Raw genomic sequence first — 16808 nt, 5'->3', positions numbered from 1 at the left:
ATAAATAATTCAAATAAATAAGTTAGGAAATAACAAAGGAGGACTCTTGCCCATTCTTTGCTTGTTTCCTCATTTACTTTTCTGGTTGGACACCATTGATGATGCCCAGCCAGGAAAGCTAACCAAACAATAGATGGGTGACCATCCTCCTTTCACCACTGGCATTACCAGTGAAGAATCTTCACCCATGACTCCTGCCTGTCTTCCAAACACCTGCCTGCTGGTAAGCCTTGCCACTGAGCTGCGTGCCTTGGCTAGCTTACTAGGTGATAGTGGGGAGCCACCATAGCAACAAAGCCTCACTGTCCCAGGGGGTTGCCAGGCATGGTTGTGTGCCTCATGGGAATGTGGGCTCCCAGCATGTGTCCCACCAGGCCTTGCCTGTGGAGCCTCCCTTTCCTAACATTTTCAGATGGAAAGGTTTCTACCCCGCTGAGGAAAAGTTTCAGGTGTTGAACTTATCACATGAAAAATACCATGTGGACTGGATAAATCCATTTTAATGCCCACATATGAAATGCCCTTGCTATAAAAACAATGGTCTGGAGAACTTCATCTGGACGTTACTGCTCAACAACAATATTTTTGAGCTCTGGCCTTGCCTGAAAAAGATAAGCAGGATCAGCTCTGGTTTCACCTTAAATGGGTGACTGAAAGTTGCTGACCAGAGAGGAAGAACTTGTGGAGGAGTCAAATAGCAAGAAATGGACAATATTTTCAGAGCCAGCCTGAGGCATGTTTTGCAGCTGCCTTTAGAAGCGTGGAAAGTGCAAGAGATGTGCATCCAGGACAATGATTGCCCCTTGAAAAGAAACATCTGGAGAAATTGAGGCAAAAAATGGGGTTTGTGGTTAGCTTGCCTTATGATAAACCACCTTAAGTCTATGAGACTGAAGTCTGTTAGTGAGAAAGGCAATATTATATTAATACTGAAATAAATACATAAATAAAACCCTATGCACATATTTGTGGGAATATGAATGTACAGTACACACACATATTCAGGGGCAGGGTGCTATTTTGTTTTCTTTTGGGCATCAAGCAGAGACTATTTTGTTCTTCTAGGCTTTTAATGAATAATTTCATTCCTGCTGTTTCTTGTTTTTCTGCTGCTTTTCCTTCTGTTTTTTGCTGGTGCTGATTTTACGGCTGCTGTGGAATTTAATTGGTTTTGTTGTTGAATTAAAAAAATGTGTGTAGTGTTAAGCTGCCTTGAAAACTTTGCTGGAAATCTCTGAGGAGAAATAATAAATAAAAACATTAAATTAAAAATACATTAAAACTAATGTTCTGGATACACAGTATGGTCTTTACCAAAAGGAGGAATACATCCATGAAACAGCTGGGGCAGGGGTGTCCAAAGTTTTCGGCAGGAGGGCCACATCATTTCTCTGACGCTGTGTCGGGGGCCAGGGAAAAATTAATTTACATTTAAAATTTGAATAAATTTACATACGTTTACATAAATTAATATACTAGAGGTAGAACTTATATGAATGAATGAAGGTATTGCAATAGCTCAAAGCCTATAAAAGGCCTTGCACAAAGCAAGGCTGACCTTTTCTTTGCTGCCACTACTGCATCACAGACATGAAAAAGCAAGCAGTGGAGGGAGCTTACAGCTTAGGGAGAGGTCAAACAGTTATCCTCACGCTGAGAGTAGATGTGTCGGGCCAGTGCGGGCTCCAGCAAGTTTCTGGAGGTCCAGAGGCTCATTGGAGACGGGGGTCTCCCTGAGGGCCACATTGGGAGTCCTCAAGGGCTGCAAGCGGCCCCAGGGCCAGGGTTTGGGCACCCCTGAGCTGGAATTGGATATATTGCCTTTCATATAGTTACCCCATCCCCATGCTATCTGAATTGTAGAACATCACCTGATACCTTGCAGGAGGTAAGCAGGTCTTGGTCTGGCTGGCGCCTGAATGGGAGACTTCCTGAAAACCCCATGTAGACCATGGTTCTTCAAGTTCCAGGAGGGAAAAAGGTGGGCTACAGATATAATAAATAATGTTAAAGATTGGCTCTAGTTATCCCCTGAACTGTGCTCACTTGCCTCTAGTGATGTGTTGCTGTTTCAGCAGAAGGTCTTTGGCAGCAATCATCTGTGATCTGGGCACATGTACGTGTCACAAGAGTAAAACTGTGATGTCCCTATTTGCACCAATCTTGGGAATTTTAATTGTTTCTTTTCCTTTCTCAAATGCTTTTATCCACAATCCAGAAAAGAGTTAGGAACTCTCAAACCAGTTGAACTCACTGCCTTAAAAGCACCTCTCTGCTGGTTTGCCTTTCACTTTAATCAACTTGCCACTTGTTCTTAACATTATGTCTGTGTATTTTCTCTTCTGTGGCTAATAGCACTTTATGGGGGCATTTAAGTCAGAGAAGTGGAATGGGGGGCAAAACCCTCATTCCCCTGATTGCTGTGGCTCTGATCAAAAGCACTCCCCCCCCCCCATGGCTGATTTTGAAGAACGAAAAACATGGGGCGTTCCAGTCATGGAGCTCCTACACAGTATAAGAACATAAGAACATAAGAACAGCCCCACTGGATCAGGCCATAGGCCCATCTAGTCCAGCTTCCTGTATCTCACAGCGGCCCACCAAATGCCCCAGGGAGCACACCAGATAACAAGAGACCTCATCCTGGTTTCTGGAAAGTATTTTATTTGGACCTCATGATGATGATAAAACAAGAGTCTACAAAACACAGTGCAAGCATTAGATCCAGGAGCTGCTTCTTCAAAGCACTGAACAAGAAGATCACATTTCTGAAGGAAAAATAAAACTATATATATATTAAAAAAAAACACACACACACACCAAGGGTATGATCATTCCATTCAAACAGTAGGCATTAGTCATGTTGGCAACCTTCAGTCTCGAAAGACTATGGTATCGCGCTCTGAAAGGTGGTTCTGGCACAGCGTCTACTGTGGCTGAAAAGGCCAATCCGGGAGTGACAATCCCTTCCACACCGGGAGCAAGTGCAGTCTGTCCCTGGTCTGTCTCCCTGGCTATGGGCCTTCCTTCTTTGCCTCTTTGCCTCAGACTGTTGGCAAAGTGTCTCTTCAAACTGGGAAAGGCCATGCTGCACAGCCTGCCTCCAAGCGGGCCGCTCAGAGGCCAGGGTTTCCCACCTGTTGAGGTCCACTCCTAAGGCCTTCAGATCCCTCTTGCAGATGTCCTTGTATCATCGCAGCTGTGGTCTACCTGTAGGGCGCTTTCCTTGCACAAGTTCTCCATAGAGGAGATCCTTTGGGATCCGGCCATCATCCATTTTCACGACATGACCGAGCCAACGCAGGAGTCTCTGTTTCAGCAGTGCATACATGCTAGGGATTCCAGCTCATTCCAGGACTGTGTTGTTTGGAACTTTGTCCTGCCAGGTGATGCCGAGGATGCGTCGGAGGCAGCGCATGTGGAAAGTGTTCAGTTTCCTCTCCTGTTGTGAGCAAAGAGTCCATGACTCGCTGCAGTACAGAAGTGTACTCAGGACGCAAGCTCTGTAGACCTGGATTTTGGTATGTTCTGTCAGCTTCTTCCGTCAGCTTGCATTAAACAAAGAGGGAAGTCTAGATTAGGACATGGGAGGTATGCACAGACTTCTCATTTTCCACTAAGTCCCATTCTGCTGTCTATGTGCTTGTGTGATGAGAGGGATGGGGAAACAGGCTCCCTTCAGCCCTTTCAGAATTCTCCATACACGGGTGCTGCACCTGGTGGGAAAGTGGATAGTGCCCTGTTAATTTATGTATTGAGAACTGGCTTGCTGATTTATTGCTGCAATTTTAGTGCTGCTGTTTATTGTTATGATGGTTTTATGCTGATTATTACTATGTAGCTTTATTGTCAGCTTGTATTTTATTTCCCTGATGCTACTGCGTGCTGCTTCAATCATGGTGAGGAGTTGAAATTGTAAAGCAGTGGTGTCCAAAGTTTTTGGCAAGAGGGCCACATCATCTCTCTGACACTGTGTCGGGGGCTGGGGAAAAAAATAATTAATTTACATTCAAAATTTGAATAAATTTACATAAGTTTACATAAATGAATATATTAAAGATTGACATATGAATAAATGAAGGTCTTGCAATAGCTCAAGGCCTATAAAAGTGCACAAAGCAACACTGGCCTTTCCTTTGCTGCCGCTGCTGCATCACAGATGTGAAACAGCAAGCAGTGGAGGAAGCCCTCATCCCACAGCTCACGCAAGAGGTCAAACAGTCGCCCTCACGCTGAGAGCAGTTGTGTCGGGCCGGTGCGGGCTCCAGCAAGTCTCCAGTGGGCCAGAGGCTCATTGGAGACTGGGGAGTCCCTGAGGGCCGCATTGGGAGTCCTCGAGGGCCACAAGTGGCCCCAGGGCCGGGGTTTGGGCACCCCTGTTGTAAAGGATGGTGTGAAAGCTTACTTAAATGCAATGTATGCCAATGCAACAAATTCAAACCTCTTTCATCCTTAAACAAGGTCATCCTTAAACATGACCTTAAACAAGGTCATGGCTTTTCTTAACCAAAGGCACTTAATAATTGTGGTACTGTTGAGGAACTGGACAGAAACATATCATATTCACAGTTCCCAGGGTTCTTTCAGGGAAGCCATGGCGCTTAAACAGGTTTCAAAATGATTTCAACCCATTTTAAATATATAATGTAGTTATCCCTATTGTCATTGTCCTACAGGCCTTTTAATCAAGTTGGCATTTGGATGGGGAAAAGTCTTAATGGAGATATCCATAGGTTTGAGCTTCAGGTACCATCAGCAAGAACACAAAGTAAGTGTTTTTGGTGGTGGCCTCTTTGACTTGAAACTTTCTTCCAGTGCAGCTCTGCTACATCCTGAACACGACCTTTTTGCAGGAGTGCATCATTTTTCATTCTGGTAGGAGTTAAGTTGCACAGAGTAGACTCTTAAAATAGACAGAGTAAACAATTGACTAATTCCTCTGCCCAATTTTACTCCTACACACTGTCTTTCAGCTGTATATTACAATTTTTGCAGCTACATTGGTGTATAGGAACAGGGGCTGAGTGTCATCCCAGGAAAGACAATTAACTGCACCAGTCGTAGCTTGGATTATTATGATTAATGTTGACCTAAGCCTAGATTGTGCTGACACCAATCATGCAAGCTTATCCAGGATAACATTTTATAAAGGTAGCCCAGCCTTAATAAGCTAGAAGGAAGGAGGCCTTTAGAGGAACAAGGGAAGCATTGGAGACATAAATAATATTTGTTGGAAAGCAAGTACCAAAGGAGCTGCCAACATGAATGGAACAGAAGGCCAAAATTTCTATATTCCCATGTCTAACAAGACTGGTGTTGTGCGGAGTCCATTTGAGTACCCTCAGTACTACTTGGCAGAACCATGGCAGTACTCCGCATTGGCTGCTTACATGTTTCTTCTGATTCTCCTGGGATTGCCTATTAATTTCTTGACTCTCTTCGTCACCATCCAACATAAAAAACTCAGGACGCCTCTGAACTACATCCTCTTAAATTTGGCCATAGCCAATCTCTTCATGGTCTTAATCGGCTTCCCCACCACCATGTACACATCCATGAATGGTTATTTTGTTTTTGGGACAGTAGGATGCAACATCGAAGGCTTCTTTGCTACAATGGGTGGTAAGTTTATTTTCATTCTTCCAACTGTCCTGATGCTATGAATCCACTGTAAACATGTATGCATGTTTCATTTTTACTGTAGGGTCCTCGGGAAGTTCTTCAGGACTCCAAAGTAATTACTGTTGGGGGATTCTGTTCACAACTGGTCGTTTAATAAACCTGAACTAAATCAACAGTGTGGGCAGAAAGTTAATAGAACCGAGCTGTTGAATATGCAATCAAATGGTTGAAACTAGGCTAAATCTCAAAAATGCGACATGAAGATTCACTTAATATATTGATTTCCTTTTCCTCCAGCTATTACAAATGGGATTGTTCACTGGTTTGAGTGAAGAACTTTAGGAGAGCCTAGGGAGCGGTCTCTTGCATGCACTCACACCTTCGTTGAAATAGCTAGTCTTTAACTAAGTTATATTTTCCTCCATATGTCAATCAGGCAGGGAATTAAACTGTTGTTAACAAAGAACAGATGAAAAATCCTTCAGTGTTCCAGTCACTTTCAATCACTGTCTTTCAACCATTTAGACTCTGTGATGTTATCTTTTTCACTTGGTTCGCCACTCGCCATACAGTCCTCAGGGTAAAGAAGGCCTAAGTTTGAAACAAAATAAACAGGCAAGAGACAAATGAACCTTAACAAATTGACTTGGTCTCTTCAGGCTACTTTTATCCGTGATTGAGGAGGGCAGAAATCCAAGTTTTATGCCCTTCACAGTTCAGTTTGAAAGTGAGGGGGGGGGGGAATCGCCCAGTGTTGCTTCCATACAACCTCATCCCCATTCTAAAGAAATAAAGCAGAACTGTTTGTTCCCAAGTTGGTGTTTGGCTGCAGGCAGACACGGGTGAAAATAAACTTTTGGATGAGAATGACATGACTCGCCTCTAAATTATGTAGAGGTAACTATTGTACAACTACAATAAAGTTGTAGAGGTAATTCAGAGATAGCCTGAATCCACCCTACTCTCCAAGGACTGAGAGATGTGAGTCATAGAACTGTGCAAGGTTGGAGCAGCCTTTCAGAAAAGATCAAAATAAATTTGGGATGTGCTTAAGGCTCAAACTCCATGTGGCAGCATCAGATCTGTGCAATTAAACATGCTGGGTTTTGATTCTGTCTTGACCTATATTGTCAGATTGTAGTGTTTTGATAACTTTATTGTGAACCACCGTTGATACCTGTGTGGAAAAGTGGGCTATATGTGTCTTAAATGTAATAAATGAATGAATAAAATAATCCCCAATCTGTCCTAATCACCTAGCAGACCGTATGGTTTAATGAACAATAGGAGTGGGGGGGGGGAGTAATGCAGAGCCCTCCTCACTGCTTAATGTCCCTATACTGTACTCTGTGCCCTGATGTTACTTTTTCCTCAACTGAGCTATGAATCTGAAAGTTTACCCTGTTGAGAGAGAGAAGCCCTTGAAGAAAAGGATTGTAGGGAGGAAGTGAATTAGATCTTGAAAAGCAGAAAAGAAACACAAATAACAGGAGCAGGTGTGAAGGTGACTCAACTCTCTCATTCATTTGTTAATTAACTTAGATCTGCACCCGCATTATAAGATTTATGCAGATTTTTAGTATACACATATTATTATTAATAATAATCTGGGCTGAAGCGCATGGATCTGCTGCCATCATGTCTTATGTGAACCTCAGAATGAGGGAAATTGAGAGGTGTCTGCTTGAATATGTAGTACGATGTTGTAGAAGTAAGAAGAAGACTGAAGACTGTTGTAGACTGAAGCAGCACATAGTGAAGTTCAGTAATGTGGTCCAATATTTATGCCTTTCAATTCAGTTCAGAACATGAACTCTTAAACTTTCTGAATGTTTGAAATGCAATTGTTCTTGTTATTAAAAATAGGAATCAATGGAAAGAAAGCAATACTATTTTAATCCTTCAAGGACAGGTCTTTTCAATGGCTTTATTCTCCCCACCCTACTCTTATTTTTTTTGCTAGAAAAGGGAGAGCAGATATAAGGTATTTCTTTGAATGTTGGACAAGAAGTTGGGCAATCAGGTTCCAAATTCCCGCTTATGCATGAATTCCCCTGGGTGACCTTGGGTTAGTCACTGTCAACAAATCCAACCCCACAGAGACTTTGTGAAAGCTTAGAAGTGGAGAATCTTCTACCCTGAGCTCCTTGGATAGAAATGTATCTACTACTAGAATGTTTCTTTTGCCCTATTACAGGTGAGATTGCTCTGTGGTCTCTGGTAGTCCTAGCTGTGGAGAGATACGTGGTAGTCTGCAAGCCCATGAGCAATTTCCGTTTCAGTGAGACTCATGCCATCATGGGTGTGAGCTTCACTTGGATCATGGCCTTGGCCTGTGCTGGTCCTCCTCTCCTTGGTTGGTCAAGGTAGGTATGCATCAAACTCCGATGTTAGTGGACATTAAACATTTGGCACTGCAGTGTCATTGTGCAGACTACAACTTCCTGCTCCACCCACTAACACTTTGGGTTTAACTGTAGGTACATCCCAGAAGGTATGCAGTGTTCCTGTGGTGTTGATTATTATACACCAAACCCAGAAGTCCACAATAAGTCTTTCGTCATCTACATGTTTGTGGTACATTTTGTCACGCCACTGAGTATTATCTTCTTCTGCTACAGTCGACTTCTCTGCGCTGTTAAAGAGGTAGGTGATATTATGGAGAAGGTGCAACTCTTCTTATCCTACCAATTCAGCTTGTAAACATCCCTCCTTGCTCTACTACTCCTGGTTCAGTGCAAGATGATTCAGTGCTGAAGGTGTTAGGAAAATGCAGGTTTTGACTCGGTAGCTGAATTTACTTCTGAAACGTGACCCTCCCACCCATCCACCCACAATTTGCAGGACCCAACTAGAAGTGACATTGAGCATGCTACTGTTTTGAAAAAGAAAAAAAAAGGCAGTGGTGGGGGTTTCTGATCTATATAGGAACTGTAGCACTGGTGAAGGCAGATTTAATCCTCCAATCCCCATGCAGCAATTTCAAGAAAAATAATCTCTTAAAGTTGCTATTTATCCCAGGAGAGAAGCTGTTTCTATTCCTGCAGACCTTCCAGCTGTGCCACTACTAACAGTTCCCTGTTACCCTACCTCCAGGCTGCAGCTCAGCAACAGGAATCTGCCACCACCCAGAAAGCAGAGAAAGAAGTCACCCGCATGGTGGTCATCATGGTCATTTCCTTCCTTGTTTGCTGGGTCCCTTATGCCAGTGTTGCTTTCTACATCTTCACTCACCAAGGCTCTGACTTTGGCCCTGTCTTCATGACCGTCCCAGCCTTCTTTGCCAAGAGCTCAGCTATCTACAATCCGGTGATTTACATCTTAATGAACAAACAGGTAACTTGGCAATGGTGCCTCACTTTTTAACAACATATCACTTCAGAGTTTATAGCATTTTCTGTAAGTGCATAAAGTGCTTCAAATACATTGGCTGACATCCAGAGGGGTCCCTTATACAGGTTGAAGGCACTTGTATCTTCTTAAATGACTTCATTCTGAACTGTTATTTGAAAAGAATCCTTTTCACACACCAACTTTTTATCTTTCCTGTATTTTGCACTTTCATAATTATGTTTGGATGTAGTGCATCTTGATTGGGTTTTTAATATGGAAAATCCGTGATCACCCCGTTTAAAGTGGAATGTGTGGCAAGGGACCGAACGGAATGCTCTAACATTTTCTCCAGGGGATAATACTTAATCTTAGCTGGCTGCCAAAGAAAGCCAACGCCCTTAATTTTTTATTTTATCAAAACAGCAACCTGCTAATGACTCTCCCCATTTGTAGACCAGTCACAAAGGGCATTCTAAAGAACAAAGCCCAAACATTTTTCAGACAATAATTTATAGTATTATCAATGACTTCCCTGGGAACTTCCCTGGGAACTAGTCGTGCCAAGAAATCAGCATGAAGGATTTGGAGGATTTTCATTTGCTTTGAAATGCAGTAGAGTCTTTGCTATCAGACTAGGTGAGTTGGGACAGTGTAAAAATCAGTGTTACTAGGATTAAAGTGATGGCAGAGAAGACATCATGGATTCAGTTTAAGGGTATTAATGTTATGTTCAGATGATCTCCTAGATGCTCAGATGAACCTATGGCATGGTTCTTTCTTTAGCAGATTCCTGACAAAACAGCTCCCATATGTTGATCTTGTTTTTTTCTTCCAGTTCCGTAACTGTATGATCACCACTCTCTGTTGTGGAAAGAATCCTTTGGTTGAGGAGGACACATCTGTTGGCACTAAGACAGAGACTTCCACAGTCTCCACCAGTCAGGTTGCCCCTGCATAGATCCATCAAGAAAACTGTTGACCTGGGGATAACTCACATGATCACAGTCTTTTCACTTCCACCATCATTGGTATCGGCAACTTGCCAGTCACTTGGCAGGATGGATGCTTGATTTTCTTGCTGTGATGAACAAGTTTTTGTGACTACAACTGAAGTCCATTGCCATGTGTTAATGGCTCTATACTCATGAACCTGAGCCATATTTATTCTGTAGATCAACTTACCTGTATGGTGCAGCATTCATTTGGGTTGCCACAACGTGTTTCAGTCTGATCACTCTGGTCTGAGTCTGAGACCAATTGGGTGATCCTGAGGATGTATTAGTATTGCTGACTTAAATTCTCCCCCTAGTTTTCCTAGTTTTGTTGCACTTGTTGCACACTCATGTGAAGCCATCAGACCTGCTTGTTTTCATCATTTCTTAGAGAGACTTATTGCAGCTGAAGTTACAAACATATTGTCAAAGAAAAACATATCATTCAAATCTCACATTTGTACCAGGCCAGTGGACAACGATGAAAGTCAGGATATCTTATCAAAATGGTTTCCTGTTTCCAGACATATTATTTAGCAAAGTGCACTGACAGGTTGTCAGGCAGACAATTGTGAGCACAATTTATATTTCAGTACAATAGTGTATTGCATGTACCTCAGACTGGCACTGATTCACAATAGACACGCAAACCCTTTGTGAAATAACCACCCTTCCCCTTTCACAGAGCAAAAAAGGCTCTTGAAGTAGCACATGTATTAGAGTCTTTTGTCAGGAAAACATTTTAAAGGTAACTATGTCACCAATGCAGGGAAAAGGATTGCCCCCATAGTCATTTTAAGTTGAGCTCTGGTCCCTCCGCCAGCTATTGGCTGAACATCTGTGATGTCATGGAACATTCTGAAACATTCTAACTTGCAGGGATGGGTGGTGGAATAAGAAATCAGCAGTGTAATGTTCACAGATAGTGCCGCTTCTATATGGAGACTCAAAAGCAAGGTTTTCAAATTGCTGAAGGTTTTAAATTTTGTGTGTGAACTTCCATAAAAGCTCTTGTTGGCTGCATATACATTTTAGAATGAATGAAGACATGATTAAATAAAATTTCACTGTGGCTAGGAGAAAGTATTTCTAGAGAACCAAGGGATTGGCTGTTGGTGTGAAGATGGAATAGATCAAGGTTGCTAGGAAAATAGCCTAGAGGAGTGTTTCTCAACCAGTGGTACGGGTACCAGCAGTGGTACTTGAGGTGGTGGCTGGTGGTACTCATGGGACCCCTGGACACCTGCTGCCTGGCAGCAAGACCAGGAACACAACACAGCAAACAGTGGTAGGAGGCTCCAAAGCACACTTGAGAAAACCCTCCCTTCCACCCTGAACTTCTTACTGGTGTTTGTCATGTTGCACCTCGCCTCCCAATCCAGAAGTAAGTGGTAATGATGTCATTGCCAGTAACTTCTGGTGTACTTCAAAAAGGTGGACCATGTGAAGTCTTATGGTGGAGTGGAGGACTAATTTTGAGAAACACTGGCCTAGAAAGAAATAGAATAGTAAGGAAAACAGGCAAAGCACATATAACCCTGAAATAAAGACAGAGCTTGGAACTGAGGAGATTCTGGGCCAAAGAAGGGAGCTGAGGAAAAGTCTCATACAGAGCTTATGAGCAGGGCCTTTGAGAGAAATTTTATCAGGGGGGTTCAAAGTTTCTTTGGGGCCCCTTCCCAAAGGGTAAATAAGGTGGGAGGGCAGCAACGGGGACAACGACAACGACATGGAATAAATATAGATAAATAAATAGATAAATTAATAAATAAAAGAGGAATCGGAAGTACATTTGATTTGAACATATTTGTTTATGCTATAATCCAGATGAGGAAGAATTAACAATACAGATAAGGAGAAATAAGTCACATTGTTTCTCGTCATCATGGCGTTCATTTTAGTGGAGGGCTCCCCCTCCGCATATATCTCCTTTTAATTAAATGGAAAGCACACAGGGAGTGTGAGGAAGGTTTGGGAGGCAAGTTGGCTGTGCTGAGCGCTCAGGAAACTGTAAGACTCAAGGCCCCCTCCTCTGGCTCTAGGGCCCCCTTTTGGATCCAGGGCCCGGGTACAAATTACCCCCTTTACCCCCCTCTCCTAGGCCCTGCTTATGAGCAGATGGGGCTTGTAGGAAAGGAGGTCAGTGTTCAAGGATACTGAGAGGGCAGGGGGCAGTAGCTGAGAGAGGCTGACTAAGGAAGCCTAAGCTGGGTGGTGACTGGAATTTCACAAATGAATTTAAAATGACCAGCTGTCTTGAATTGTGCATGCCTGAAGCATACACATATTACACACAAACTAATTAGCAATGGGTAGTTGTTTGCACTTCTATATTCTTTTGGTTGTTCCCCCACCCCCCAAAAAACCTGCTAAACTTAAAGCACTGGCTGGTGTTAGAACATTTGGCAGCCACAGGGCCAGGCAGTGTCTTCTTCGTACCATGTGGCACGTTTCCATGGCAGCGTGCACATGTTGTCATGTGGCTTCATTTTCCCCCTTGCATTTTCCCACACAGACCACACAGCTTCTGACCTTGAGTTTCTTACCAATCTCTGACGGGCACCTTCTTGTTTTTTTCACTGCAATTCCATTTGGCCGCTGCCCAAGTAGGAAGTTTGTGGCCAACACTCTTTCTCTTCAGAGGATTAATGTGCGGCTCGCTTTTCCTCGCACTGTAACAAGGAAACCAACTGAGCATATGGCCCTGAGATTCTGACATACGTTTGAAGAGCTGCAAGATGGCATAGTGTGATTGTACTGAAGTTTGGATTTTATTTTTAGCTCAGTTATTAAAAAAAAAAGTCTCTTTTTCTCTGTTCAGCATTATCAGTGTTGGAGACTATTTCTGTACAGCATGATCCTCTCCAGCTTTTAATCCTAGGCTGCTTTGCAGAGCAGCTGGGAAGGCGGCAAGAAACAAGAAAGTTAAATCTTCAATAAAGACTTATTTGCAAGGACAGCCCTCCTCCTTAATTTAACTGACATTTTTTACACATTAAGCTCTCTGTGCTTTAAGCTGGCACCTCATTACTTTTCTTGTATATAAGAGGGGTAATTTCTGCTTGCAGTGGAGATGAAGCAGAAGCAGTTCAGTATTGCATAGATATCTATAATTTTCTTCATAAGAAGATACACTGTATCATTGACCGGTAGAAGGTGTTTAAGCTTTGATTGATTCCTTTTTATGATTAACCAACTTAGAGCTCAATCCTATGCATGTCTGCCCAGAATGGTTGGCAACCTTCAGTCTCGAAAGACTATGGTATAAGCCTACAGCACCCAGTATTCCCAGGTGGTCTCCCATCCAAGTACTAAGTCAGTCCCATTATAGTCAATGGGGCTTACTCCCAGAAAAGTGTGGATAGGATTGTAGTATTGAGGCCCAATCCTATCCAACTTTCCAGAACTGGTGCAACTTCTATGCAGCCTTGAGGTAAGGGAACAAATGTCCCATGCCTTGAGGAGGTCTCTGCCTTTCCAACACAGGATTCAGTGCGCACCCTATTGGCACAGCTGCACTGGAAAATTGGATAGGATTGGGCCCTCAGGCTGCAATCCTAGCCACACTTACATGAGAGTAACCCCATTGACTATAATGGGGTTATAGTAGGCATGCATAGGCTTGGGCTCTTAAAGCATTAACATAATTTCTTTTTAACAGCTCCCCTTTACAAACCATACTTATCAGTGACTGCAGACACTTAAGAATCCCTGAGGAGGAAATCTGAAAATTTCCAAAAACAGAGTTTATGGAAATGCAGTGCTAGAAGCACTGGAAACAGATGAGGAAATATAGTACTAAACAGAAATAGGAAATATAGGAAAGGGGAAATAAAGGGATGGGAACTCCACTTGAAAAGACTCTACTCGAATTGCAAATGCATCTGTTTTTCATGATTTGTGGGAACAAGTCAAGTGTGTTATTGAATCAGACCCTGACTCGTGACTCGTGGCAGTGACTCGGAAAAGAGTCATGACTCATAGATACTTGAGTCATGAAAATTCATGTTTTTTGTGCCTGTGACTCAGTTTTGTGTCTCTGTGTGCTTGCTTACTATTTTTTCATCATTTCCATGTCGCATGAAAGACCTTCTGGGGCAATCCAGAAGCCAGCATTAAGATGGGTGCGAGCCGCAGATGTGATGGGAGGATATTTAAGTTGGGTCCAGGAAGCGAGGGATAGGGGTGAAGGGGAGGAGGCAGGCTTAACAAGGCTGGGGGGAGGAACCAGAAGAAGATGGGGCAGCCAGGATACAAGGGAGGAAGTGGGCTCTCTTGTCCACCTAAGAAGGAATGGACGATCCATTGGATGAATGGTCTGATTTTTTGTTTTCTCAATGAGGCCTGCAAAGGATTGGGTCTTAAGCCTCCTGGCTGCTATAGGCAACCCTCCCTCCTGCCTACTACTTCTGTCCCCTCATGCTGTCTTCCCCTTCCACTTTGTTGAGCTTCAACGCCTCCCTTTTGGTCCGAAGTCTCCCTTTTGTGAACGGGACAACGGCGGGGGGATTGTCATTGGGAATCATAAGAAATCAATCGTTTTTCTGCCCTTCTACGCTCACTCAAATAACAGCACAGCTTTGTTTACATAAATGAAATGAAAATAGTGGTTGAACTGAAGGACTTCAACACATGGTTGACTAAAGATGGGATGGGAACATGAGACCTCTGAGACACACACACACACACACACACACACACACACACACACACACACACCCCACTAGCACTTCTGTGTTTTTTTGTGGAGCCACGGTTGACTTGGGTCTTGACTTATTTTTTGTGAAGACTCAGACTTGAGTCAAGTGACTCTGAAAAAGGCTTAGGAAAAGTTGCGACAGCTGCCCGTTGTGACTTGCAAGAGATTCAAGTCCAGAGTGGAGACCCACAACTCGGCTCACTACTTGGGTGCATTGACTCCAACACATTCCTGGAAAATACAGTGCTAGGAGGACAAAGGGAATACAGGAACTGGGAAATCCAGTGCTAGAAGCACCCACAGGAAGAGTTCCCCAAACAGGGTCAAAGGCACAAAAATTTCCCTACTTCAGTTTCGCAAGAGATTGCAAGATGGGAAAAAATATCACTCACAATAGCAGTATAAGTTGAACGTTCCATTGTCATTGTATAGAAGCATAGGGGGATCTGGTTAAACTAACATGTTTCTCTGTGCCATTATTGTACAGGGTGGTCACACATGTCCCTATGCTGGTTGAAATGGCATCAGTCTCAAATCCACATAGTCTCATGCATAGGCACCTTGTGGCCACCCTATGCAGCATAGCTGATTGTGTAGCTCCTCACCATGTGGAAAATTTCCATCTAGTGCTGGCTGTTCATGGCTGATACTAATGTGGAAACTATTCGTACAAGGAAGAAGCAGCCATTATGTGTACCGCAGCAATAACCTGTGGTTCAGAATGAACACGTCTGCACAAACAGAACACATTTCATTGCCAGAGAGACCAAAGGTCTTCTTCAGCTTGTTTGGCAATCATATTATAACACACCAATTTATTATTGACTTATTGGAGATTTAACAAATTCATATAGACCTGTTAACCATAGAAGTGAAATAGAACTTGGAGGCAATATACCTTTAGATACCAGTTATTGGGGAATAGAATAGAATAGAAAATTTATTTGTCATTGTATCCGTGTACACAAGTACAACAAAATTAGGTGCTTTCGCAAGGTAAAACAAGACAAAACCTAAACAAAACAACAATACAACAAGGTCAGACAGACTACATATACAATCACCACATTACTAAAACTCTGTTCAACATATCGCTGTACCCCCGCATTTGAAGGGCAGCCTTCAAACAGCATTTGAAGGCTGTTGGCAGCCTTCAGTATCGAAAGACTATGGTATCGCGCTCTGAATGGTGGTTCTGGAACAGCATCTAGTGTGGCTGAAAAGGCCGATTCGGGAGTGACAATCCCTTCCACACCGGGAGCAACTGCAGTCTGTCCCTGGTTTGTCTCCCTGGCTATGGGGCCTTCCTTATTTGCCTCTTTGCCTCAGTCTGTTGGCCAAGTGTCTCTTAAAACTGGGAAAGGCCATGCTGCACAGCCTGCCTCCAAGCAGGCCGCTCAGAGGCCAGGGTTTCCCACTTGTTGAGGTCCACTCCTAAGGCCTTCAGATCCCTCTTGCAGATGTCCTTGTATTATAGCTGTGGTCTACCTGTAGGGCGCTTTCCTTGCATGAGTTCTCCATAGAGGAGATCCTTTGGGATCCGGCCATCATCCATTCTCACAACATGACCAAGCCAACGCAGGCATCTCTGTTTCAGCAGTGCACACATGCTAGGGATTCCAGCATGTTCCAGGACTGTGTTGTTTGGAACTTTGTCCTGCCAGGTGATGCCGAGAATGCGTCGGAGGCAGCGCATGTGGAAAGCGTTCAGTTTCCTCTCCTGTTGTGAGCGAAGAGTCCATGACTCGCTGCAGTACAGAAGTGTACTCAGGACGCAAGCTCTGTAGACTTGGATCTTGGTAAGTTCCGTCAGCTTCTTGTTGGACCAGACTCTCCTTGTGAGTCTGGAAAACGTGGTAGCTGCTTTACCGATGCGTTTGTTTAGCTCAGTATCGAGAGAAAGAGTGTCGGAGATCGTTGAGCCAAGGTACACAAAGTCATGAACAACCTCCAGTTCATGTGCAGAGATTGTAATGCAGGGAGGTGAGTCCACATCCTGAACCATGACCTGTGTTTTCTTAAGGCTGATCGTCAGTCCAAAATCTTGGCAGGCCTTGCTAAAACGATCCATGAGCTGCTGGAGATCTTTGGCAGAGTGGGTAGTGACAGCTGCATCGTCGGCAAAGAGGAAGTCACGCAGACATTTCAGCTGGACTTTGGAC

General features: G+C 43.5%; 1 protein-coding gene across 1 annotated transcript; it reads left to right on the top strand.

The window, feature by feature from the left end:
- The first annotated feature begins 5261 nt into the window (after window positions 1–5261).
- Window positions 5262–12852, top strand: RHO (rhodopsin). Its single transcript, XM_066614064.1, has 5 exons — window positions 5262–5622; window positions 7820–7988; window positions 8103–8268; window positions 8719–8958; window positions 9791–12852. Exons 1-5 carry the CDS (start codon window positions 5262–5264, stop codon window positions 9911–9913), a joined length of 1059 nt encoding a protein of 352 aa, XP_066470161.1. The 3' UTR covers window positions 9914–12852.
- The last annotated feature ends 3956 nt before the right edge of the window (window positions 12853–16808 follow it).

This window comes from Tiliqua scincoides, chromosome 2 (assembly GCF_035046505.1).
Source record: "Tiliqua scincoides isolate rTilSci1 chromosome 2, rTilSci1.hap2, whole genome shotgun sequence".
NCBI classification, from domain to species: Eukaryota; Metazoa; Chordata; class Lepidosauria; order Squamata; family Scincidae; genus Tiliqua; species Tiliqua scincoides.
Note: the sequence above shows the minus strand (reverse complement) of the source record. Positions and strands in the feature narration are given on the sequence as shown.